Below are 27,757 nucleotides of genomic sequence, written 5' to 3'. Positions count from 1 at the left end.
ACAGCCAACCCTGGTATAACTGCTCCCTAGACACAGGGGTGACTGAGAACAGTTTGGGTTTGAGGGGAGTTTTGTTGTTGTTGCTTGCAGGTTGTTGTTTTTTCCATCTTTGCATAAATGAGGCACTCCTGGGAGCTGGCCTTGCAAGTCCCTGCTGTGCCCCTTTGTAACCCACTAATCCACTGGCTCCCCCTCTCCCCCTCCTGTCACCACATTTCAGGAAAGAAAGAAGGGACAGTATCTCTGAGCAGCACAGTTGAGATTAGAGAAATACTTTCGTTTTTGTTTTCTTTTCCTCATCTGGGCGGAGCCTCTTCTGGTGAGTTAGTGTTCAGACCTACTTCCTGTCCTCAGCTGTGGGTCACAATTCACAGTCTGGAAGCCTCTGAGGAGAGCAAGGGATCAGAGCTCATCCTCCCAGGCCCCTGGCAGGAGTTGAGAGATGAAAAATAGCAGCCGCAGATCATCACCAGGTGCGTTTTTCTCCCTCTGTAACTTTGCCCTCTGACAGCTTGGGTGATTTCATGTCTTGATTAAGTGGCTGTAGTTTCAGTCAGCCCAAAGCCTTGTACGTGAAGAAGCTTTGTACCGTAGTTAGAGAGGAGAGACAAGAGAGAGGAAGAGGGGAGGGAAGGAGAGGGAGGAGATAGATAGACAGAGAGACAGACAGACAGAGAGACAGACAGCAAGAGCATTCGGAGTTTTGGAACTGAGTAAGATACCCTCCGGCAAGGCCAGCTTGCCACAACCCACAATCTTAATGTTCTTGTGTGCAACACCGTCAGCTGTCACCAGACTCAGGTCACAGCTGTCAGGGGACTCCTGGTGACGTCTGTGACCGGTTCTGTGGTTATCTCGTGAACTCTGAGTGTTACCTCCTGAACTCTGCCCCTCCCTGCTTTCACTAACTCACCTCAGGGAAGAAATTCAAATAGCAGAGTCTCCAGGTCAGCAGCTGGCTCCCCTCTGTTCTGGTTTTCTACCTGTCTGGCAGGACTTGTCACCTAGGAAGCTGTCCCAGGCTCACTCCTGGTCTGAGCTCTCCCTGTCAGATTTTGATCCCAGGAAGAAAAAAAAAAAAAAAAAAAAAAAAAAAAAAGGCAAGAAAGGCCCTGGCTAGCAGCGGCCATGGCAAGCTGCACGTTTTTATTTTCACTTCAGTGTCCTGTCCTAGGAGGGTGACTCCTCTGACAAGGAAATGGTCGACCTCTGTCTGCTCCGCAGTGGTGATCAGATGTGCTCCTCAGAAACAGTGCCTGTCAGGGTGTTTGCTACTGCACAGGAAGTGATACATTTCCAGTATTGCCATTGAACCTAGGGCCTCGACAGTGCTTGACTACGAGTCTCTATTTTAAAGATTTTAGAATCAAGGTTTTGCTAAGTGTCCCACCCTGGCCTTTAACTCCTTCTACAGCCCAGGCTGACCTTGAACTTGTCATTCAGTTCCCTACATCCTGGGATTACAGGCCTGCACAACAGAATGTGGTTTAGAAGCTTTTGATGTTGTGGAATATAGAAAGGATGAAGCCACTTTAAGTGTCCCCCATATATACTCCCCACAGCTCCTAGTCTTGAGTTCAAGCTTTCTCTCTCTCTCTCTCTCTCTCTCTCTCTCTCTCTCTCTTTTAATTTAAGACAGGGTCTTGTTTTATTTATTTTTTATATAGTCTCGGCTGTCCTGAAACTTGTTATGTAGACCAGGCTTGCCTGGGACTCACAGCAGAGATCTACTTGCTTCTGCCTCCCATATATTGGTATTAACGTTGTGCTCGTCATGCCTGGATCTTCCCTATCTTCTGAAACATTTTTACTCCCTTTTTTGGTGTGTGTGCACGTGTGTGTATGAGAGATAGAGATAGATAGATGGGAGGGAGGGCAGAGGGAGCTGGAGAGAGAGAGAGAGAGAGAGAGAGAGAGAGAGAGAGAGAGAGAGAACCATCATTGGGGTAGATTCCTTTGGAAGCCAGAAGAGGTGTTTGATCGTCTGCAGGTAGTTGGAGTTAGACAGTCCTGAACTGTCAGACGTGGGTGCTGGAAACTGAACCAGTCCTTTGGATGAGCAGCCAGTGGTTTTAACTACTGACTTATCTCTCCAGCCCCGTTATCTTTTCCTGTGTATTTCCGTGTATTACTTGTTTTCATAAATGCATATGTGCATTTTCATTTTGTAATATTCTGTTTTGATCCTTTGATTGATTATTAAAGAGTAGAAGCTTTCCTTAGTGAGGTCCTCACCATAATACACATACATTTACATTATTCTCTTTAATAGCTACTTGCTATTCAGAGGTCTGGTATATGAGCCGAAAGATCCATAATTTTTTATTATTTTGTTCATGTGTGCATACGTATATAACTGTGCATGTGTCATGAAGTCAGGGGACAGCATAGAGAAGATGGTTCTTCCCTTCTCCCTTCTGGTTTCTGGGGATCCAAGTGAAGTCATCCACCTTGGTTGCTGGCTTGTTTATTAAGTGAGCCATCTGGTCAGTCCTTACCGTGAGTTTTAAACCAGCCTGCTTTTGACGGACATTTAGGTCAGCACCACAGTTCACTGTCACCAACATCAGTAAGAGCAGTGACCTTCTAATTCATTTTGCTTGGTCTAGGCAGGCAGTAACTGACTGAAGGCACAGCCTACCCGCAAGGCAGCTTAGGGGTTTGTGTTTGCTCTCAGTGCCTCAGGGAGAAATGGAGCAGCACGAACTTAAAGGGGAAGTAGAGATGATCCCACCCAACTCTGCTAGGTTGCTGATAGCCAGGTCAGGCTCAAATGGAGATCAGAGAACCATCTCTACCATCTTTACTACAATAAAACAGTCAGACAGCGTCTGTTTCATGGTCGCGTAGCAATCAGTGGTGGTCACCAGAGTTAGAATCAGGACAATTTTATCAAAGCCAAAATTCTCTGCCAAAGCCTTCTGTTTTTTTTTTTTTTTTAATTAGGGGTAAAATATTTGTCGTTACATAGCCAATGTGCCATTTGCAAGAAAGACTTAGAAGTTAGAGATCTGAGGATCAAAGTGTTCCTAGTGTTAAAGGAATGGGAGAGAGGAGGGAGCATACACACCTCCAAAGTGAGACAAAAGAAGAAATCTTCTTTTTCAGTTCCAAGAAGGCACAGAAATGAAAATGCAGATTTCAGTGCTGAGCTGCTTCCTGTGACGTGTGGTGACGCAAAGGGAACATTACACAAGGACAGATTCAAGCAAGGTAGGTAGCGTGGGTTTTAATTCACAACTGCTAAATAAAAACATCACAAGCAATAAGGGAATTGCTTAAGGAACTGGGGGAGGTGCCTTGAAAACAGGAGGGATCCTAACGCTTGAAGAAACCATGCCTAGTAGATGCTCACAGTAACATGGATGGAGCCATGAGATGCCCAGAGAACCAGAGAAACTTCCCTCCAGAGATGGAAATTACTGCATATTTTCCTTCCAGTCAGGCATAAATGGGGAGGGACCCTCAGCCTCTGCCTGCACATCCCTGTGTCAGTAGCACCAGGGCAGGGCACTTGTCATGGTGAGAGCATCACAGGATTGAGAATCAGAGAACCCAAGTTCCAGACTCAGCTTTGCCAAGAGAAGAGGTCTCTTTTTGTTGTATGGGCGGGGCTTTCTGGGCATGGAATTACTTGTTTTTAAATAGAGGACAATAATATAAAGCCCGACCCATAGTATATCCATGAGGATTAATTTGTATTATTGGTATAACATATTCTGCAATTATATGCCTTAAAGGTTTGCAAAGATACATAGTATGATGGACTTCACCTCAGAGTTCATTTAGTATGAGCCTGTGAATGACAGTCAACAGATTTCATTGTTTTAGTTGCTTTACTGAGTTATAATCGCATACCACATAATTCAGCATTTAGAGTCTCCAATAATGGGGTTTTCTTCTTCTTTTTTTTTTAATTAATTTGTTTATTGTACATTGTTGTTTTGCCTGTGTAAGGGTGTCAGATCCCCTGGAAGTGGAGTTACAGACAGTTGTGAGCTGCCATGTGGGTGCTGGGAATTGAACCCGGGTCCTCTGGAGAACCAGTCAATGTTCTTAACAGCTGAGCCATCTCTCCAGCCCCCGGGGTTTTCTTCTTTTATACATCATAAGAGATTACAATGAGAAAGTGTTTGTGCCCCTCTGTCTATTAGTAGTTGATGTTTATGCCCACGTTGCCCTACTGAGCATCCACCGACTAGTTCCTGCTCTATAAATCTGCCTACTGTACACATTTCATACAAATGACATCTATGACACATGCCAGTATGATCGCCTGCTTTCACTCAGCATGGTGATTTCAAGCCTCGTCTGTGTAGTTTATGCAATAATATATTTTAACTGCCAAATAATACGATATTCCATTTTAGGGCCCGGTCACATTTTCTTTATTCATTCATCAATTTGTATTATTTCTACACTGGGATTAATGAACAATGCTGTTTTGAGAATTTGAGTACAACATATGTAGGAATAGGCACACTCAGTTTGAGGCACATACACAGAGGTGGACTTGCTAAGTCATGGTAATGATACATACGGTGAACTCAGTAAGGAATCACCCAAATGATTTTGGTGGTGACTTTACTGTTGTATAGTCCCATGAGAAATGCAGGATCCCTCCAACTTTCCTATACTAATGGTTGTTATTTCATTACTATTATTATTATCATCACCTTGGTGCGGTATCAAATGTAATTTTGTTTGCATTTTAATAATAAGGAAGATGCCAAGCATATGACTAGTTTTTTTAAAAAAAAAATAATCTAAATTTCTGCTGGATAAAATGTCATTTGTGTTTAAATGATACCTACCTCTGACTACAGGGATGGGTGAACTTCTCTTCAATAGTCTCAATAATTTGGGTAGAGAGTGACGTCACAGAACTCCCGAGTTGCAGACTCCAGCCTCAGCTCTGAGCTGAGGGCCCCACCTCCACCTTGCCTGGGTCCTTCTGAGACTCTGGTTGTTCTCTAGCAGGAGAGCTCAACCTCACTGAAATCCATTCACCCTGTGTAGTCACTCACTTACTTGTCCTTTTCTCGGTGACCTTGAAGTAGTATCAAAAGGTTTGTTGGTGGCAATTGCCATTTGATTCAGGCATAAAAATCAGAAATATGGAAGGCTTCAACAAAGACTGTTAGGGAACTCCAGGGCTGAGTTGGGATTCCTGAAGCCAGAGAGGGGGGCGACTCTTCTGTTATTGACTTTGAGCACAGTCTCGGTGGCTCCAGTTCTAGTGTGGTGGGAGGCCACGAATCTGAGCTCCAGGGACAAAGCAGGCTCATGATCAGTCTACTGTGGTCTTACAGGGATCTCCATGAAGTCCATACAGAGTGAAGCTGGGGACTGGTACACACCTACTGAGTTTGAAATCTTGGGAGGCCTTGGACGATCAAAAAACTGGAAATTGAGTGTGCGCTGCTACAATTGGCCCCTGAAATTCCTGATCCAGGTATTGGAGTGGAGTGGGGGAGGGTCAGTGCCTTTTCTTCTTGCACTGTTTACAGATCAAATAGCTATTAGATATGGGGAATCCCTGATGCCGATCAGGTTTTCCTGTCACCCAGAAGAGAGGCAGCCCACATCCATAGCCTCATTTCTGGGGGATGCACCTTGCTGGTGTTGACAAATGATAGATACAGAATCTCTGAGGAGGGAATAGCCATTCTAGATTGGGGTTCTTGCAGAGAAATTTCTGCATTGACACCAAAGGAGGAGTTGACCGTCAGACAAGTGAAAGGGAATTTAGAGATAGACATGCAAGCAGCTGCACCAAAGGCAGTTGTGTGGATACAGGGGGATTTTGCAGGAACTTAATGCTACCCTAATGACCTCAAATTTGAAATGTAGACAAGGAATCAGTGATGTCCCCGAGGTTAGAAATGGCAGACGAAATATATGATCATCATCATTGTCAGCATTATTTGGTGTACAGCGGTTGAACCCAGCGCTTCAAGTAGGCTAAAGAAAGATGTCAGCTCTCTGCTAACCCCAGCCTCTGGTTCTACTTTGCATGATGTGTTACCATGCTAAATACTATGACCCAAAGCAACCTGGTGAAGGAAAGAGTTTATTCGGCTTACAGGTGGCAGTCCATCATGGAGGGAAGGCAAGGCAGGAACACAAGACAGAAATATGGAGGCAGGAACTGAAGTAGAAAGCACAGGAGAACAGTATTTACTGGCTTGCTCCTTGGCTCATGTTCAGCTGTTTTTCTTATTCATCATAGTCTCATGTTAATAGGGATGGCACAACCCACAGGGGACTTGTACTCACTATATCAATCCACAATCAATAAAATGCCACCACAGACATGCCTATAGGTTATCTGAGACAGATGATTCTTCAAATGATGTTTGCTCTTCTTAGCTATGTCAAGTTGACAACCAAACTAAGCAGGACACATCTATAATGTTATTAGGAATAGACTATCATAGACATGATTTCCTCATCTCCCTATCCAGCAATCTAGTATTTATCTTGTTATTCTTAGCTTAAATATCTCTCTCCTTCCTAACTACCCTGGTCCCCCAATTCCCAGAGACCCTTCTTAAACTGAAATTGGTTCTCTGTGTTTGTGATTGTGGCACCGGCCTTTACTCCAAGCACTCCTGAAGCAGACGCAGAGAGTCAGGTGGATCTCTGAGATAGAGGCCAGCCTGGTCTACAGAGCAAGTAGGATGGCTAGACCTCCACAAAGAAACCTTTGAGACATGGCTTATTCAACCTTCTTCTTGCCTTCCTTCCTTTTTTCCTTTCATTTATTTCCTTTCTTTATTCTTTCCCTCTTCCTTTCTTACTTTCTTTTTCTTTTCCTTCCTTTCCTTCTCTTCTCTTCTCTTCTCTTCTCTTCTCTTCTCTTCTCTTCCTTCTCTTCTCTCTCTCTCTCTCTCTCTCCCTCTCTTTCTCTCTTTATTTTCTATTTTTTGGAGACGAGGTCTATGTAGCCCTGACTGTCCTGGAACTTGCTACATAGACCAGGCTGGCTTTGAACTATAGAGATCTGCCTGCCTCTGCCTTGTGAGTGTTAGAATTAAAACCATGAACCAGCAAAAAAAAAAAAAAAAAGAAACCTTTGGGGGGGGGAGGAGAGAGAGAGAGAGAGAGAGAGAGAGAGAGAGAGAGAGAGGCTTCTTCCATGAACTTTCTCTTCTATCTCCCCACAACCACATTTTCTGTCATGTGCTCCAAATTCATAAGAGCATGTAACACCCTATATGCATGAAACACGTGTGTGTTAACTGCCTAGTCCTGGTGTGGAACAAGCTGAATTGTGTCTGGTGGGAACAGAGATTGTATAATGGTTGAACAACGGATTGTGAGGGAAAATTCCCAGGAACTGAGGAAGAGAGATGTGACGTCTTTCCAGCTGCCACAGGCCAGCATCTGTCTCTAAGTTGTATGCAATGAGAGGGGAATGGAGTCAGATAACGTGGGTCTGAATGGAAGATCCAGGCAGAACTTCTGGAAGGAGGTTCAATTCCCAATTCACACCTCTGAAATACAGATAACTACATGTTCGGATCCTTCTATCTTGCAGAGAAACTTTCTCCCCAATTCTCCACGAATTTATGGCAAGAGAAAAAAGGTGAGTTCTCATCACGTGATTTTACTCACAAAGCTTCTTATTTTATGGTGTCTCGGTTGGGTTGTCATACTTAAAGTTTTTTTGTTTTGTTTTTTTGTTTTTTGAGACAGGGTTTCTCTGTGGCTTTGGAGCCTGTCCTGGAACTAGCTCTGTAGACCAGGCTGGTCTCGAACTCACAGAGATCCACCTGCCTCTGCCTCCCGAGTGCTGGGATTAAAGGCGTGCGCCACCATCGCCCGGCCACCATGTGGTTGCCGGAAATTGAACTCAGGACCTTTGGATGAGCAGGCAATGCTCTTAACCACTGAGCCATTTCTCCAGCCCCACGTTTTTTTTTTTTAAATATATATATATATATATATATATATATATATATATATATATATATAGCTTTAATGTAGAAATAGACTTACAGAACCACCGTTCCCGCGGAGACCAGGAAAGCAGAAGCGAGAGCTCGGAGCTTGCTTGCCAAATTTATAGGCAGACATTAGCCCGAGGCGAACACGCCCCTTAAGGGGCGGGACTTATCCCTACATAAAGTCACCTCTTCTTCCTTCCTCTACTATTTCTTTTCATGTTTTCAGCCTGTGTCTTCACTCAGGCTGTGTGTAAGGTCAGGTCTTCCTTTAGTGTTGACTTCTTTGAGCTGGAGATGATAAAAAAATCACAGACATAGACGTCAATGGGCCGCAAAACACTCCACACTGAGTTTCATAGCTCACTGAGAATTTGATCTCCAGGTCTGTGTATTATTTGTCATTTGCATTGCTGTCTCGCTGGTTTGGACTCTGAACCACTGGGACATATCAATCACTCAGTTTCCTAGAAGGAAACTACCTCCCAACCTGGTCAATGACTACTTCAAAGTCCATATTCTCTACCTTCCTCTAAATTCTAAGAGTATCTCTTTCTGAATGACTCAAATGAGATAGAATTGTCCAACCCACAGAACCATTTTTATTCTTGAATGCAATGTTTCATAGCAACAGGGGCGCTTGCCTCTTCTTTTGAGTAAGAACAGGATTCTCAGAGAAAGAGAAGCCACGATCCATTTCCACTTTCATAATCCTGCTAGGGCCTCTTCATCTGCTCAGAGCCATGGGTTCTGGAATCTTTCTTGTCAATCTCGGTGTCACATGACAACTTCCCAGCTCATACAGGATCATTTAAGCTTTCTGGTGATGGCTGGTGTGTGTCAGACAGCCCGGTATGGTTACCAGAACCACAGATTCTGTATGCTAACATCTGTATTGAGACACCTGGATTCTCTTTTCCCAAGTGAAGCCATATTTACTCATCTTTTAATGCACAATTGCCAAAGTGACTACAGGCCTTACATGTACGTTTTCTTGGGTCATGTGGAATCTTCTACAAGATTCCAACAGCCTTTGCTTTATACCCACTTGGCTGGTCATCTGTACTCATACCCTGACTTCTCAGAGTCCCCACCACAGGCTCAGGGCTCTCTAGGTACAGAACCCAGTGTCTAAAACACTCCTCTGCAGACCCTTTCTTCAATTCATTGTATGTTCATGGCTCAGTTACAGGATGTGGTATTCTCTTAGTTTACTCCATCAAATTGGATTCCCAGTACATCTCCCTTTGATGAGTTGATGCCATTGCTATGTGGAAAAATGGACTTAATATTTTATTTCAGAAACTCATTTTTTGTATATGATAGAAAAAATTTTCAGATTATGTAAAATCTTGTTTTGTTGCTAGTCTTTCTGTGTCAGGATCTTTGGTTTCCCAAGGAAGATTGTTTTGGGATTGGTTCATGGCTCCCTTCAATCAAACTTCACTGAAGAGCACCAAGTCTTGTTCTGCAATTTACATTCCAAGTTGTTCCTTAGTGTCCCAGGAAGAAGCATCCATGCCCCTGCAGGTTCATGTAAATGCTTCACGTTGAGGATTACCACAGTAGTGGCTCTGTGGGTCTCATCTCTCAGTGATGTAAAAGTTCTACTTTCTACATGCAGAACTCAGATGAATGTGAAGTGTGTCGGGATGGAGGAATGCTCTTCTGCTGTGACACTTGCTCCAGAGCCTTCCATGAAGAGTGTCACATCCCCACGGTGGAGGCTGAGATGTGAGTGAGATGTGGTTCCTTCTCTGTGTCCTCCTAGACACCCTTTCCTTGTCACACACATTACCCTTGTAGATTGTGAGTTTGTGCCTCAATATGGGGGGGGGTGAGCAAGGGTTTGTTTATTCATTATTTATTTAAATTTCATTTTACATTCCAACCAAAGTTTCCTCTCCAACCCCACTTCCTCACCCCACCTCACTCCCCAGCCCACCTTCTATCCTCTCCTCCCAACATGTAAGGGCTCCTATGGGGCATCAATATTGTTTGGTACATTAAGTTGGGGCAGGACCAAGCCCCTTCCCTATATGTTAAGTCTGAGCATGGCATCCTCTCATAGGGAATGGGCTCTAACAAGCTAGCTCAAGTACCAGGGATAGATTCTGGTCCTACTATCAGGGGCCCCTCTGATATCCCAAGTTTTTATAACTGTCTCCTACATATGGAGAACCTAGTTTGGTCCTATTGAGGATCAACAGCTGTACAGCATTTCTGAACTTCCACGAGCTTGGTTCAGCTGTCTCTGTAGATTTTTTTTTTCTATCATGATTTTAATCTCCCTTGTTTGTCGTGGACTGACTCTCTTGGAGATCGAAGACCAAGGGAGAACAGGGGTGAAGGCTTAGGAGAACCCAGGATTCGGCGAATGACAGACAGGCACAACTCTAATGAGATTTGAATCTGCTGAAATTTTACTAAAATTCTAACATCACTTTTAAGAGATTACAGAAGGAAGTTGGCAGACATCAAAGCTTCCATAGAAAAATGATTACAGACAATTGATTATTCTAAGCAAGTCTTGTGGTTAGGGCCAGGTAGGCAGAGCTTTTCTTTGAAATTTGTCTCACACCACTAACCAACTGCGCTTTCTCATGACCCTAAATCATATCTGCCCTCAAGGTAACCAAGGTAACCCAAACACCATTCTTCAGGATTCCACCCCCAGGGTTTGCTCCAATATTGGATGGCTGGCTTCATGTTATCAAGAATAGCCTGCCTTTTTTTTTCCTATCTAAAATGCACCAGGGGTTTCTCATTCTGGCTGGCCTCTCCATAAATGGTAACTCATGCCATTCCATACATTTTCCTTCATAATTCACCCATCTTCTACCAAATCTCTTATCATGAGCTCTTTCTGTTCTAGGGTATCTGTAAATTCCCCCAGAGAGTGAGCCAGAGTCTTAATCATAACATTAAGGGCCTGACAATGGGTTTCTGATCCTACTGCACGCACTGGCTTTGTGGGAGCCTAGGCAGTTTGGATGCTCAACTTACTAGACCTGGATGGAGGTGGGGGTTCCTTGGACTTCCCACAGGACAGAGAACCCTGATTGCTTTTCAGGCTGGGGGGGGGACTTAATTGGGGGAGGGGGAGGGAAATGGGAGGCGGTGGCGGGGAAGAGACAGAAATCTTTAATAAATAAATAAATTAAAAAATTTAAAAAAACACAAAAAAACATTAAGGGCCTGAATCAAGGGAGGGGACTGACACATCAGTTCCTCTGTATTTAAGGAGCCGTTGGGAATGTTTCCTGGTTCCTTGAACAGATTAAGTTTTTGTCAAGAGAAAAGTAGAACAGAAAAAAAAAAAAAGATAGCAGAGCCAATGCAAGAAACCATCGCCAGGAACAAAGTGAACGAGGTCGTTGAGGCTAATCAGGTACCACAACTCTAGCAGACTGCCAGGGAGCCGCCGGGGGTCAAGCTCCAGGAAGCAAGAGCCCCTCATTTTGAGGCGGCCACCACCTGAGAGGCATTTTGTCACACAGGCGAGACAGTCGTGGATGTGGCACTTGTTCATGTATTTCCTCCTCCCTCTCTGACTAGATTCCCAGAGTTTGGCTTGGAGCTTGGTTGTGGATATCTGCATCTGCATTAATTACTGGAAGAAAGTTCTAGCTTCTCTAGAGCTGCGAATTATAGTCTGGTTATTCATTTGCCTGCAAATTTCATGATGTCATGGTTTTTTTTTTTTACAGCTGAGAAATACTCCAAAGTGTTAATATAACACATTTTCCTTATCCATTCTTCAGTTAAGGAACATCTAGGTTGTTTCCAGGTTCTGGCTATTATGAATAATACTGTTACGAATATTGTTGAGCAACTGTTCTCATGGTATGATTGAGTATCATTTGGGTATATGCCCAGGAGTGATATCACTGGGCCTTGAGGTAGATTGATTTTCAGTTTTATATAAAACTGCCATACTGATTTCTAGAGTAGCTGTATAAGTGGTCATTCCCACGAGTAGTGGAGGAGTGTTCTCCTTATTCCACATCCTCTCCAACATAAGCTGTCATCAGTGTTTCTGATCCTAGCCATTCTGACAGGTGTAATGTGGTATCTCAGAGTAATTTTGTTTTCCATTTTCCTGATGATTAAGGATGCTGAGCAATTCCTAAATGTCTTTTCGGCTATTTGAGCTTCTTCTGTTGAGAATTCTCTGTTTAGCTCTTGACCCATTTTTTAATTGGATTATTTGGCATTTTGTTGTCTAGTTTCTTGAGTTCTTTATGTATTTTGGAGACCAGTCCCTCTGTCAAATGTAGAATTGGTGAAGATCCTTTTCCCATTGTGTAGGTTGCTGTTTTGTCTTGTTTTCCATGTTCTTTGCCTTACAGAAGTTTTTCAGTTTCAGGATGTCCCATTTATCGATTGTTGTTCTCAGTATCTGTGCTACTGGTGTTCTATTTTGGAAGTGGTCTCCTGTGCCAACACATTCAAGGCTGTATTCTACGTCTTCTATCAGGTTTAATGTTATTGGCTTTATCTTGAGATCCTTGATCCACTTGGACTTGAATTTTGTGCAAGGTGATAGATATGGATTTATTTGCAATCTTTTACATGTCAACGTCCAGTTAAGCCAACACCATTTGTTAAAGATGTTGTCCTTTTCCATTGTACCTTTATGGCTTCATTGTCAAAAATCAGGTGTTCATATGTGTGTGGATTAATGTCAGGGTCTTCAGTTCAATCCCATTGTTCCTTGTGTCTGTTTTTATGCCTACCAAGCTGTTTTAATTACTATAGCTCTATGGTAGAGCTTGAGGTCAGGGATTGTGATGCCTCCATAAAATCCTTTATTGTATAAAATTCTTTTGACTCTCCTGAGTTTTTTGTTTTTCCAATATGAAGCTGAATAATATTCTTTCAAGGTCTCTATAGAATTGTATTGAAATTTTGAGTCTGTAGATTGTTTTTGGTAAGATTGCCATTTCTATTATGTTGATCCAGTCTATCCATGAGTATGGGAGATCTTTCCATTTTCTGATGGCTTCTTCAATTTCTTTCTTTAGAGACTTAAAATTCTTGTCATACAGGTCTTTAATTTGTTTGGTAAGAGTTGCCTCAAGATATTTAATATTATTTGTGGCTATTGTGAAGGATGCTATTGTTCTGATTTCTTTCTCAGTCCATTTATCATTTGTGTATAGGAGGGCTACTGATATTTTTGACTTAATCTTGTATCCTACCACATAACTAAAGATGTTTATCAGCTGTAGGAATTCCCAGTTAGAGTTCTTTGGCATCATTTATATATGCTATCATATCATCTGCAAAAAGTGATAGTTTAATGTCTACCTTTCCAATTTGTATCTGCTTGATATCCCTTTGTTGTCTTTATTGCTTTAGTTAGAACTTTGAACACTATATTGAAGAGCTATGGAGAGAGTAGAAAGCCTTGTCTTGTTTCTGATCTTAGTGAAATCACTTTGAGTTTCTCTCCATTGAATTTGATGTTGGCTGTTAGCTTGCTGTAAATTACTTTCATTATCTTTACATATGTTCCTTGTATCCCTGGTCCCTCCAGACCTTTACCATACAAGGATGTTGGATTTTTTTAGCATCTAATGAGGTGATTGTGTGGTTTTTTCTTTCAGTTTTCCATATGTTGAACCAATCCTGCATCTCTGGAATAAAGTCTACTTGGTTATGGTAGATTATTATTTTATGCGTTCTTGGCTTTGGTTTGCCAGTATTTTATTGAATATTTTTGCATTAGTGTTCATGAGGGAGATTGTTCTGTAGTCCTCTATCTTTGTTGTATCTTTGTGTGGTTTGGGTATCAGGGTAACTGTAGCCTTGTTAAAGGAGTTTGGCAATATTTCTTCTGTTTTATTGTGCAGAACAATTTGAGGAGTATCGGTGTTAACTCTTCTTTCAAGTTCTGGTATAATTCTGCACTGGATCTGGCTTTTTTTTTTTTTTGTTGAGAGTGTTTTAATGACTGCTTCTATTCCCTCAGGGATTATCGGTCTAAATAGGTCTTGGTTTACTTTTGTTATGTGGTCCCTATCCAGAAAATTATTCATTTCTTTTAAATTTTCAAATTTTGTGGAATACAGGTTTCTGAAGTATGACCTAATAATTGTCTGGATTTCCTCCATGTCTGTTGTTATGTCCCTTTTTTCATTTCTGATTTTGTTAATTTGGATTTTTCTCTCTCTCCATTTTGGTTAGTTTGGATAAGGGTTTGTCTATCCTGTTGATTTTCTCAAAGAACCAACTCTTTGTTTTATTGATTCTTTATATTATTTTCTTTGTTTCTATTTTATTGATTTTAGTTATCAATTTCATTATATCCTGGCATCTACTCCTTTTTGTTGAGTTTGTTTCTTTTTGTTCTAGAGATTTCAGATGTTCTGTTAATTTGCTAGCATGGGATTTCTCCAATTTTTTTTTATGTAGACATTTAGTGTTACGAACTTTCCTCTTAGCAATGCTTTTGTAGTGTCCTATTAGTTTGTGTATGTTGAATGTTCATTTTCATTGAATTCTAAGAAGTCTTTAATTCCTTTCTTCATTTCTTCCTTGATCCAGTGGTGAATGAATGGGGCATTATTCAGTTTTTATGAGTATGTAGGTTTTCTGCAATTTGCATTGTTGAATTCTAACTTTAAGCCATGGTGATCCGATGAGATACAGAGGATTATTGTATTTTTTTTTTTTGTATCTGTTAAGGTTTGCTTTGTTACCGAGTTTATGGTCAGTTTTAGAGATGGTTCCATGAGATGCTGAGAAGAATGTATATTCTTTTGTGTTTGTGTGGCATGTTTTGTAAATGTCTGTCAAGTCCATTTGAGTCATAATATCTGTTAGTTCCTTTTTTTCTCTGTCAAATTTCTTTCTGGGAGACATGTCCAGTGGTGAGTGTGGAGTACCCACTACCAGGGCTTGATCTGTGAATTAGTAATGTTTCTTTTACAATTGTTGATGCCCTTGTATTTGGATGTTCAGAATGGAGACTTTATCTTGTTGGAGTTTTCCTGCTATGAATATGAAATGTCCTTCTTTATTTCTTTTGATTAATTTAGGTTGAAGTATATTTTGTTAGATATTAGGATAGCTACACCAGCTTGTTACTTAGGACCATTTGATTGAAAAATCTTTTCCCAACCCTTTACTCTGAGGTAATGTCTGTCTTTGAAGTTGAGGTATGTTTCTTGTATGCAGCAGAAGGATGAATTCTGTTTTCATATCCAATCTGTTAGCCTGTCTTTTTTTTTTTCTTTTGGATTTTTTCTAGACAGGGTTTTGGTTCCTGTCCTGGAACTAGCTCTTATAGACCAGGCTGGCCTCGACTCGAACTCACAGAGATCCGCCTTCCTCTGCCTCCCGAGTGCTGGGATTAAAGGCATGTGCCACCACTGCCCGGCTAGCCTGTCTTTTTTACAGGTGAATTAAGTCCATTGATATTAAGGCATATTAATGACCAGTGATTGTTAGTTCCTGTTATTTTTTGTTTTTATTGTTGTTGGTGGTTTTGTGTGTGTATTTCCTTTCTTTGGGATTTATGGGTATGGGATTATTTATTGCCTGTGTTTTTGTGACTGTAGCTAAATTCTTTGGGTTGGAGTTTTCCTTCTAGTACTTTCTGTAGAAATGGATTTATGAATAGGTATTGTTTAAATCTGGTTTTGTCATGGAATATCTTGTTTTCTCCATCTATGGTGATTGGAAGCCTTGCTGGGTATAGTAGTCTGGGCTGGCCTCTATGGTCTCTTAGTGTTTGCATAACACCTGTTCAGGACCTTCTGGCTTTCAGCGTTTCCACTGAGAAGTCAGGCGTAATTCTGGTGGTTCTGCCTTTATGTGTTACTTGTTTTTTTTTTTCCTTCCCAGCTCTTAATATTCTTTCTTTATAATGTATTTTTAGTGTTTTAATGATTATGTCGTGAGGGAACTTTTTTTTTTTGTTTCAGTCTATTTGGTGTTCTTGAAGCTTCTTTTACTTTCTTAGGCATGTCCTGATTTATACTGGGAATGTTTTCTTCTATGATTTTGTTAAATACATCTTCTGTGCCTTTGAGCTGGACTTCTTCTTCTATCCCTATTATTATTAGGTTTGGTCTTTTTATGGTGTCCCAGATTTCCTGGGTATTTTGTGTTAAGAATTTGTTGGATTTAACACTTTCTTTGACTGATGAATCTATTTCCTCTATTGTATCTTCAGTGCCTGAGAGTCTCTCTTTGATCTCTTGTATTCTCTTGTTTATGCTTGCATCTGTATCTCCTGACTGTTTACCAAAATTTTCCATTTCCAGAATACCCTTGATTTGTGTTTTCTTTAATGCCTCTGCTTCAATTTTGAATTCTTCAACCATTTCCTTTATCTGTTTGTTTTCTTTCTCTTGGTTTTCTTTAAGGGGATTTGTTGATTTCTTCCAATTTTTTGTTTGCCTTTTCTTCCATTTACTTAAGGAAATTTTCATTTCCTCTTTAAAGGCCTCAATAATATCCATAAAATAATTTTTTTTCTTTTTTGGATTTTTCGAAACAGGGTTTCTCCGTAGTTTTTTTTGGTTCCTGTCCTGGAACTAGCTCTTGTAGATCAGGCTGGCCTCGAACTCACAGAGATCCGCCTGCCTCTGCCTCCCGAGTGCTGGGATTAAAGGCGTGCGGCACAATCATAAAATTATTTTTAAGGTCATTTTCACTGTGTCATCTGCTGTTGTATGTTCAGGTCTTGCTGTTGCAGAACGTCTTGTTGTTTCTGGTGGTGCTGTATTGCTCTTTATGTTGTTGAGCGTATTCTTGCCCTGTTGTCTACCCATCTCCTCCTCCAATCGGTACAGATGGAATTTGTGCTTCAGGGGGTTCCTCTTCCTCCAGTTCATGCAGTTGGTGGCTGTGGCTCTGTTGATAGCTCCTCCAGGAACAAGCAGAGCAGAGCCTCGGGTGGTCACTCATCCTTGCTTTTACAAGTGCAGGCAGGTCTGTGGCTCTGATGGTTGCTGATGCAGTGGGATTTCTCATACAGAGGGTGGCACTGGGAAAGTGATCTTTCCCAGAGGGACTTCTTAATATAGTTCCCATAAACTGCTGTTGTCAGTGCTTCTGGGCTGCTATGACAGATACCATGCTCCCTCTATGACTCTTCTGGGCCAGAGCCAGGGCCACTGCTGTGCTCCCTTTCTTTCTGATGGCTTCTGGGCCATGGCCAGGACCAGCATCATGATTCCCATTTCTCTGAATCTTCCTGCCTGGGTCTGTGACTGCTGACTTGCTCCCTCTCTGTGTGATGTTTTTTGGGCCTGGTCCAGGGGCCACCAGCATGCTTCCTCTCTCTCTCAGACACTTCTGGGTAGGGGTGACCGCTGCTCTACCTCTCTCTTTGATGCTTGAACAAAGCTCTTAATAATAGATACCAAAGAGGAAGATACAGAGAGCTGTTTCTAGATGCTGTCAGCAAGAGGCTGATGTTCTCTATGTTAGGGGAGACTTCTCTCCTGATACAAAGGCTGGGCCCTTTGTCTACACACTAACTACTACTGCCTTTTCTTCAAAGTTGCTCACCAGAACCCCTTGTCCAAAGGATTGATAGTGGCACATGCCAAGTTCTTCTGTTTTGTACTGATTCATCAAAGAAGGAAATATGACCGCTATCCACATTTCACCAGGTTGTAATGGACTAATCAAGGTCTAAGGTTCCCAAAATTTGTGGATGATCATTTTCTGTGTACAGATCTAACAGCCTGGCCTCTCTGTGCTCCCAGAAACCTGTGTTGGGAAATGTGGTTTCCCCGACTCACTATAAATCCCACTTTTTCCAAGGACTGGCTCCTGCCACAACTGTGATAAGAGCACTGGCAGCTTAAGATCCCACGTGGAGTCCCTCAGAGCCTGGGGACCTCCTCCCAGATGACACCATCAGCCATTCTGAAAGCACAGTGGCAGGCATAGAACAGTGGCTGTTTTCAGGTCTTGTCCCCTGCTGACTTCATGTCCAACTTTTCAGGACACCATGGAGTTGCATCTTCTGCAGGATGCAGTCCTTAGGAAGCCAACAGACTCATCCGGAATCTGAGGTACTGCAGAGGCGGATGGCGCCCCAGGAGCAATTGGTGAGTCCCTTGTGAACTCCACACTTTCTCCTTTCCCCAGGCTTGGGGACAGAACAGCAGGAATGGAGCCTGCTCCTCCAAGTCACAGCACAACCCATTGGCAGAGAACTAACTCAGCCTTTGTAAGTCTGTAACCGAGAGACACTCCTGTAGTAGAAACTTCCAGATGGGTCTGAGTCATTGGTTCCTTCCTCTTGGGAACGTGTATGGACTCTGTCTTTCTTTTTTTATTTTTTAAAAACTTTTTTTTTTTAACATAACAATCCCAGTTCCCTTCACTCTCTTCCTTCTGCTCCTCCCACCTTCTTCCCACCCTACTCCCATTCCCTCCTCAGAGACCTCCCACAGGGAGTTAACAAAGTCTGTCAAATCAGTGAGGCAGGACCAAGGCCCTTCCTCCTGTATCTAGGCTGAGCAAGGTATCCCTCCATAGGGAATGGGCTCCAAAAAGCTAGTTCATGCACTAGAGATAAATGCTGATCCAACTGCCACTGGCCCCACAAACTACCCAAGGCACACAAATGTCACCCACATTCAGAGGGCCTAGTTCAGTCCTATGCAGGTTCCCCAGATGTCAGTCTGGAGTCAGTGAGCTCCTGCTAGCCCTGTCAGCTGTTTCTGTGGGTTTCCCTATCTTGGCCTTGACCCCTTTGCTCAATTTATCACTCCTCCCTCTCTTTGACTGGACTCTGGGAGCTCGGCCCGGTGCTTAGCTGTGGATCTCTGCATCTGTTTCCATCAGTTTCTGGATGAAGGTTCTATGATGACAATTAAGGTGGTCATCAGTCTGATTACAGATGAAAGGCCAGTTCAGGAACCCTCTCCACTATTGCTTAGAATCTTAGCTAGGGTCATCCTTGTTTATTCCTGAGAATTTGGGTTTCTTGCTAGCCCCATAATGGCTCCCTCTATCAAGATATGTCTCTACTTCTTCTCCCTCTTTGTTCTTCCCCCAACTCTACCATCCAATTCCATTCTGCTCTCCCTCCTTCTCCCCTTATCCCTTCCCTCTCACCCTTTCCGTTGTCCTCCAAGTTTCCAATTTACTCAGGAGATCTTGTCTATTTCCCCTTTCCACTGGGATTCATATATGTTTCTCTAAGGATCCTCCTCGCTACCTAGCTTCTCTGGGGTTGTGGACTGTAGGCTGGTTATCCTTTGTTTTATGTTTAATATTCACTTATGAGTGAGTACATGTGATGCTTTTCTTTCTAGGTCTAGATTACCTCATTCAGGATGTTTTTTTTTCTTGTTCCATCCATTTGCTTTGCAAATTTTAAGATATTATTTTGTTTTGTTTTAGCACTGAAAGGTACTCCAATGTGTAAAGTACCACATTTTCTTTATTCATTCTTAGGTTGAGGTGCATGTAGGTTGTTTCCAGGTTCTGGCTATTATGAATATGCTTCTATGGACATAGTTGAGCAAATGTCCTGTGGTGTGAGTGTGCATCCTTAGGGTATATACCCAAGAGTGGTATTGCTGGGTCTTGAGGTAGATTGATTTCCAATTTTCTGAGAAAACACTGTATTGATTTGCAAAGCAGTTGTACCCTTTACACTCCCACCAGCAATGGAGGAGTGTTCCCTTTACTCCACATCCTCTTCAGCATAAGCTGTCATCAGTGGTTTTAATCTTAGTCATTCTGAGAGGTCTAAGATGATGCCTCAGAGTTTTGATATGCATTCCCTGATGGCCAAAGATGTTGAACTTTTCCTTAGTGTCTTTCAGTTGTTTGAAATTCCTCTATTGAGAATTCTCTGTTTAGATCTATACCCTTTTTTTTTAATTAGGAATTTTTAGTATTTTAATGTATAGTTTCTTAAGTGCTTTGTCTATTTTGGAGATCAGCCCTCTGTCAGATGTGGGGTTGTTGAATCTCTTTTCACATTCTATAGGCTGATGTTTTGGCTTATTGACCATGTCTTTGGCCTTATAAAAGCTTCTCTATTTCAGGATGTCTTATGTATTAATTGTTGCTCTCAGCATTTGTGCTACCCATGTTACATTTAGGAAGTAGTCTCCTGTGGTAATGTGTTCAATACTATTTCCCACTTTCTCTTCTATGAGGTTCAATGTGACTGGATTTCTGTTGAGTTCTTTGATCCAGTTGGATTTGAGTTTTGTGCATAGGGATAGATATGGATCTATTAGTATTAGTATGTAACATGTTGACATCCAGTTATGCCAGCACCATTTGTTGAAGATACTTTTTTTTTCCATTGTATAATTTTAACTTCTTTGTCAAAAATTAAGTGTTCAGATATGCATGGATTAATGTCAGGGTCTTCAACTCGATTCTGTTGTTCCACCTGTCTGTTTCTATGCCGATACCAAGCTGCTTCATTGCTATAGCTAGTTCTATCTATAGTAGAGTTTGAGGTCAGGGATGGTGATGCCTCCGGAAGATTCTTTCTTGTACAGGTTTTTTTCTTTGGTGTTCCTATGTTTTTTGTTTTCCATATGAAGTTGAGTATTATTCTTTTGAGTTCTCTGAAGAATTGTGTTGGAATTTTGAGGGATAGTGCATTGAATCTGTAGATTGCTTTTGTTAAGATTGTCATTTTTATTATGTTGATACTACCTATCTGAGAGCATGGGAGATCTTTCCATTTTCTGATATCTTCTTCAAAGATATAAAGTTCTTGTCATACAGGTCTTTTACTTGTTTGGTTAGAGTTACCCCAAGATATTTTATGTTGTTTGTGATTATTGCTAAGGGTGTTTCTCTAATTTCTTCCTCAGCCCATTTATCATCTCTATTTAGGAGCCCTATTGTCTGTCTGTCTGTCTGTTTGTTTGTTAATCTTGTATCCTGCCACATTACTGAAGATGTTTATCAGCTGTAGGAATTCCTTGGTAGAATTTTTGGGGTCATTTATATATACTATTTCATCCTCTGCAAAAAGTGAGAGTTTGACTTCTTTCTTTCCAATTTGTTCCCCTTGATCTCCTTTTGTTGTCTTATTGTTCTAACTAGAGCTTTGAGTACTATATTGAGCAGAACACCTTGTCTTGTTTCTGATTTTAGTGGAATCATGTTGAGTTTCTCTCTATTTACTTTGTTGGCTGTTGGCCTGCTGTCAACTGCTTTCATTATGTTTACATATGCTCCTTGTATCCCTGATCTCTCCAAGACATTTATCATGCAGGGGTGATGGATTTTGTTGAAATCTTTTTCAGCATCTAATAAGATGATCATGTCATTTTTTCTTTCAATTTGTTTAAACCTTGGCCAATTTTCATAAGTTGGACTGTATCTGCATCTCTGGGTTGAAGCCTATTTGATCATGGTGGATGATTTCCTGATGTGCTCTAGGATTTCATTTGCCAGTATTTTACTGAGTATTTTTGCATTTGATGTTTATGAGGGAAATTGCTCTATAATTCTGTTTCTTAGTTGCATCTTTGTGTGTTTTGGGTATAAGGGTAACTGTACTCTTATAAAAGGAGTTTGGCAGTGTTCTTTCTTTTTCTATTGTGTGGAACAATTTGAGGAGTATTGACATTAGCTCTTTGAAATTTTTGTAGAATTCTGTGCTGAAACTATCTGGTCCTGGGCTTATTTTGGTTGGGGGACTTTTGTGAACTGCTTCTATTTTCTTAGGGGTTATAGGTGTATTTAAATTGTTTATTTGGTCTTGCTTTAATTTTGGTATGTGATACTTTTGATAATTTTTGATAATTTTGCTATGTGATACAGAAAATTGTTCATTTACTTTAGATTTTCCAATTTTGTGGAGTACAGGTCTTTGAAGTATGACCTGATGATTTTCTGGAAATCCCCAGTGTCTGTTGTCATGTTCCCCCTTTCATTTCTGATTTTGTTAATTTGGATATTCTCTTTCCACCTTTTGATTAGTTTGGATAAAGGTTTGTCTATCCTGTTGATTTTCTCAAAGAACCAACTCTTTGTCTCATTGACTCATTGTATTGTCTTCCTTGTTTCTATTTTTATTAATGTCAGTCCCTAATTTTATTTCCTGTCATTTACCACTCCTGGGTGAGTTTGCATCTTTTTGTTCTAGAGCTTTCAGGTGTGCTGTTAAGTCACTAGTGTGAGATTTCTCCTGGTTCTTTGTGTAGGCTTTTAGTACTATGAACTTTCCTCTTAGCACTGCTTTGATAATGATCCATAAGTTTTGGTATGTTGTGCATTCATTTTCATTGAATTCTAAGAAGTCTTTAATTTATTTCTTCCTTGACCCAGCAGTGCTCAGTTGATGATTGTTCAATTTCTATGAGTTTTTGGGCTTTCTGCAATTAGTATTGTTGAATTCCAGCTTTAATACTTGGTGATCCAATAAGTTACAGGGGATTATTCTAATTTTTTTGTATTTGTTGAGGTTTGCTTTGTTACTGAGTTTGTGGTTAGTTTTAGAGAAGGTTCCATGAGGTGGTAAGAAAAATTTATATTCTTTTGTATTTTGGTGGAATGTTCTATAGATATCTGTAATTCCCATTTGTGTCATAGTATCTGTTAGTTCCTCTATTTCTCTATTAAGTTTTTGTCTGGCAGTCCTGTCTAGTGGTGAGAGTGGTATGTTGAAGCCTTCCACTATTAGTGTGTGGAGTTTGATGTGTGTTTTCAATTTTAGTAATGCTTCTTTCACAAAAGTGTGTGCTCTTGTATTTGAGGCATAGATGTTCAGAACTGAGTGATGTGGGAGTGTCATATATCAATCTGTTGATTTCATTGGTTAAGCAATAAAGAAACTGCTTGGCCCTGATAGGTTAAAACATAGGTGGGAGGAATAAACAGAACAGAATGCTGGGAGGAAGAGGAAGTGAGCTCAGAGAGAGGCCATGCTCCTCTCTCCCGGGCAGACGCGCACGACAAAGCAAGCCGCCAGGTCAGACATGCTGAATCTTTCCTGGTAAGACCGGAGCTACACAGTTTATTAGAGATGGGTTGATCGGGATATCAGAATTAGCCAGTAAGGGCTAGAGCTAATGGGCCAAGCAGAATGGGCCAAGCAGAATGGACCAAGCAGTGTTTAAAAGAATACAGTTTCTGTGTAATTATTTCGGGGCATAAGCTAGCAGGCAGTCGGGGTGCTGGGGACACAGCCCCGTTGCTCCGATTACTACCTGAGACTTCATCTTGATGGATTTTCCCTCCTATGCATATGAAATATCCTTCTTTAACTCTTTTAATTACTTTTAGATTGAAGTTTATTTTGTTAGATATTAGGATAGCTATACCAGCTTGTTTCTTAGAGCCATTTAATTGGAAAATCTTTTCCCAACCCTTTACTCTGCTGTAATGCCTGTCTTGAATTTGAGGCATGTTTCTTGTATGTGGCAGAAGAATAGATTCTGTTTTCATATCCATTCTGTTAGCCTATGTCTTTCTAAAGATGAGACCATTGATATTAAGGGATTAATGGCCAGTGATTGTTAGTTCCTGTTATTTTTTGTTTTTGTTGTTGGCGGTGGTATTGTGTGTATGTTTTCTTTCTTTAGGATTTCCTTGTGTGGGATTATTTATTGCCTGTGTTTTTATGGGTGTACCTAATTTCCTTGGGCTGGAGTATTCCTTTTAGTACTTTCTGTAGATCTGGATTTGTGAATAGGTGTTGTTTAAATCTGGTTTTGTCATGGAATATCTTATTTTCTCCACATATGGTGATTTAAAGCTTTGCTGTGTATAGTAGTCTGGGCTGGCCTCTCTGAACTCTTAGTTTCCATAGAAGTCTGTCTAGAACCTTCTGATTTTCAGAGTTTCCATTAAAAAGTTCTGAAAGTTCTGTGTAATTCTGATAGGTCTGCCTTTATATGTTACCTGGCCTTTTTCCTTTGCATCTTGTAATATTATTTCTTTATTATATATGTTTAGTGTTTAATTTATTATGTGTCGAGCAGACTTGTTTTTTGTTTCTTTTGGTCCAATCTATTTACTGCTCTGTAAGCTTCTTGTACTTTCATTGACCTGTCCTTCTTTAGATTGGGAAACTTTCTTCTGTGATTTTGTGGAATATATTTTCTGTGCCTTTGAGCTGGACTTCTTCTATCCTTATTATTCTTAGGATCAGTCTTTTCATGGTGTCCCAGATTTCCTGGATATTTTATGTTAGGAATTTGTTGGATTTAACATTTTCTCTGACTAAGGAATCTATTTCCTCTACAGCATATTCAATGCCTGAGATTCTCTCATCTATCTCTTGCATTGTTGTTTATATTTGCATATGTAGGTCCCAACTGTTTGCCCAGATTTTCCATTTCCAGAATACCCTCTGTTTATGTTTTCTTTATTGCCTCTAGTTCAGTTTTTAAGTCTTTAACCATTTCCTTCACACGTGTGATTGCTTTTTCTTCATTTTCTTTAAGGGATTTGTTGATTTCTTCCAATTTTTTTGTTTGTTTTTTCTCCATTTATTTTAGGGAATTTTTCATTTCCTCTTTAAGGGCTTCTGTTATCTTCATGAAGTTATTTTAAAGATAATTTTCTTCTGCTTTATCTTTGTTGAACTATTCAGGTCTTCCTGTTGTAGAACCACAAGTTTCTGGTGGTGTTGTATTGATCTTTATGTTGTTGAGTGTATTCTTACACTGTTGTCTACATATCTCTTCCTTCAATCGGTGCAGCTGGGGCCTGCGGCTCTGGTTATCACTCCTCTAGGTGCAGGTAGGGCTATGGCTCTGGTGTGGAATGGACTCTGCCTTTCTAAGTCACTTTGATTGTTTCTCCTTTTCTTGCAGAAGTGTGAGTTTGTCCTTTTGAGAGTCTATTGCTGTTCCGAGAGCTCCTTTTTTTCCAAGATGCCATATTATTATTACGTAAGTAATGGTGGCAAGCCCCTTCATCAATGGCTTTCATGATACCATATGACTGTGAGGGATACTTGTAGGATTGTGATGAAATCCCCCTGGACCTCAGACTCTGTGGTTTCTGTGGACATTCTGTGGAAGGTAAGCTGAACCATATCAGCCACTCTTCCATTGCTATTTCTGTCACCAGTTCAAAGAGACGTCCGAGGTTGTGCAGAAAGCTATGTGGTTGGACATCATCAAGAAAAAACTGAGAGAGAGAGGTTACTCCCACGTGGAAGAGTTTGCGCAAGACATGAGGCTCATCTTCCACAATCACAGGACCACATTCAAGGTCAGCATCCCTCTCTGGTTGCATTGCATCTTCTTTCCACGGGGTTACTCTTTCCCTCAGTTTCTGCTACCTGGAAAGTCTAGTTTCCCACACCTTCCTGTAAGAACGTAGCATAAGTAGTAAGTTTGAGAGTGCCAGACACAGTGGGGGCATGACCTGATTACAGCCTTCAAAGGCTGAATTAAGAGGATTGTCTTATATTGAAAGCCTGCCTTGTCTACACTATCGGACCTATCTCAAACAAACAAACAAACCCAAAAAAGCAAAAATCTGGCAGTGAGCTGTATTTTTTGTTTCGTTTTTGTTTTGTTTTTCAGTATAAGATCTAGCAGATATCTAGACACCATAAAGGTCCCCAGCATCAGAGAGTTCAAAGCCTGTCTACAGAGGAAAGTTAAGCTATCCTTCTATATACACACACATGAGAATCTATTTCTATTAAATAGTTTAAAAAATATGTCTGTGTGTTTAATCTGGGCATGATAATACAGTATTTAAATCCTAGCATATGGAAGGCAGAGACAGGCAGATCCCTGAGCCTGAGGCTATCTCAGAGCAGGTTCCAGGACAACCAGTGCTACATAGAGAAATCCTATCTAGAAGAAAATGTGTGTGTGTGTGTGTGTGTGTGTGTGTGTGTGTGTGTGCGCGCGCGCGCGCGCGTGAAGGCACAGTGTAAGTACTTGTGACTTTAGGTGCCTATGGACCAGGGGCATTAGATCCCCTAAACTGATATCACAGTTCCATGCCATGAGTGCTGGGAATTGAACTTGGGTCTTCTGTAAAATCAGTATATATTCTTAACCAATGAGCCATTTCTTCAGCTCCTAGCTTAAATCTTTGTGTGTGCATATAGATATGTGTGTTGTATATGTGTGCTTGAGTCTGTTTATGTTCATGTGGAATTGCAGCTGCTTGTGTCATAGTACACATGAGGACCAAGTTAGAGAACAACCATGGGCTTTGTTCACATTTCACCTGATTTGATACATGGCAACCTGTCAATCACCACTGTGGAGGCTGGGATTATGGATGTGCACTACCACATACAGGTTTCTGTGGGTTTGGGGATCTGAACTTAGGTCCTCACACTTGTGTGGCAAATATTAGCCCACTGGGTCATCTCTCCAGTCAGAGGATTTTCTGCTTCTAATGTTCTCCTAGGCCCAGTTCTTAGAAATATAAAAGTCTGTTTCCTAACATGTGGCTGGACCATGAAGTACACAGATTTCGCCAGAGGGTAGAAACGCCAAGAAGGAGATGTCTCACTACTAATGAGCACCATCATTCTTGCCTTTGTTGTTTTCTAGGACCTCAACTTTGGTGAAATGGGACTTAGACTGGAGTTTGAGTTTGAGAAGAATTTCAAGGAAGTGTTTGCTATTCAGGACACAAATGAAAACAGTTGACTGATGTCACAGATGCTGCTGGTGTGCTGGTACCATGTCCTTTTCCTGTCAGGTCTTCCCATCTGCAGCAGTGAACGTTCTTTACTGATGCCATCATCTCCAGGGGATTCTCTGGGATCACATGCAGACAGCTGCAACTGGGAGTCACACCTCCAGGTCTTGTGGTCCATCCCCCTGCCTCCAACTGGAATAAAGGGTGTGCTAGATTGCTGCTCTCTGCTCCTCAAATCCAACTGGCTTAGCTCTCCCCCTGTGCATAAGTTGCTTACCTTGTCCCTACTTCTGAGAGTCCTTTACAATAAACCACAAGCTTCCAAGACTTCAACTTATGTGGTGATACACTCCTGTAGCTCTAGCCCTTGGAATGCTGAGGCATGAGAATAGCTGTAAGTGTGATGTCAGCCTGGGATACATAGGCTACTCTGGATTATAAAGCTACTCTGGATTATAAAGATCCTTATTCAAGAGCAAACAACTCACCAAATAAGACAAAAAAAAGGCCTCAACTCTGAATCTTTTTCTAGGAGTCTCATCCTAAGATGACTGGTCTTAGAAGCAAAGCCTCAGGGTAGGATTCTAGAGTTGGGTCACTGTCCAACCAAAAGGTGATTGTGACATGTCAATAGGCCCTTGTGTGTTAAGCCAGCTCAAAAAACAAATATTATTAGCCTGTAGAAAGGCGCTAATGACTGTGTGAGCTATAGGCAAAGTGGTATATTTGCTAGTGGATGGAAAAAAAGTAACTCTAAGGATGATGGGATTTGGTAGCTGTTAGTACTTTTTACTAATAGATTGACAGGAACCAAGCATTGGTGATGCATGCCTTTAATCTCAGCTCTCAGAAGGTAGAGATAGGCGGATCTCTGTCAGTTCGAGGTGTTCCAGGATAGCCACGGTGGTTACACAGAGAAACCGTGTCTTGAGAAACAAACAAACTAACAAAAAGAGGAAGAAGAAGAAGAAGAAGAAGAAGAAGAAGAAGAAGAAGAAGAAGAAGGAAAAGGAAAAAAATAGAAATTTGACATGCTTAGACACAGAATCCCAAGTATTAAGGAAAGAGACACCCAGTCCTGCAGCCGTATTTTCAGATAGCAACAAAGGCATGTCCCAGGCCCTTACATTCAGAAAGACAGAACTCCAAGCAAAGACTGGATTCTAAGTTCATAAAGTCCCTTGTGCCAAAGTCAGGGTCTTGAACCTCAGGATGAGGTAGTGAAA

The 27,757-nt window shown here is 41.2% G+C and overlaps 1 protein-coding gene across 1 annotated transcript; it reads left to right on the top strand.

The window, feature by feature from the left end:
* The first annotated feature begins 336 nt into the window (after nt 1–336).
* On the top strand, nt 337–27,473 carry LOC121447021 (nuclear body protein SP140-like protein). Its single transcript, XM_041650000.1, has 9 exons — nt 337–473; nt 3,109–3,213; nt 5,313–5,455; nt 7,544–7,591; nt 9,574–9,683; nt 17,920–18,025; nt 24,728–24,805; nt 24,987–25,130; nt 26,441–27,473. The coding sequence occupies exons 1-9, from the start codon at nt 443–445 to the stop codon at nt 26,537–26,539; spliced, it is 864 nt and encodes a 287-aa protein (XP_041505934.1). The 5' UTR covers nt 337–442; the 3' UTR covers nt 26,540–27,473.
* The last annotated feature ends 284 nt before the right edge of the window (nt 27,474–27,757 follow it).

Source organism: Microtus oregoni, unplaced genomic scaffold (assembly GCF_018167655.1).
Source record: "Microtus oregoni isolate MIOR12 unplaced genomic scaffold, Mior012 000004F_ref0000308, whole genome shotgun sequence".
Lineage (NCBI taxonomy): Eukaryota > Metazoa > Chordata > Mammalia > Rodentia > Cricetidae > Microtus > Microtus oregoni.
This window is presented reverse-complemented; position numbering and strand designations above follow the sequence as displayed.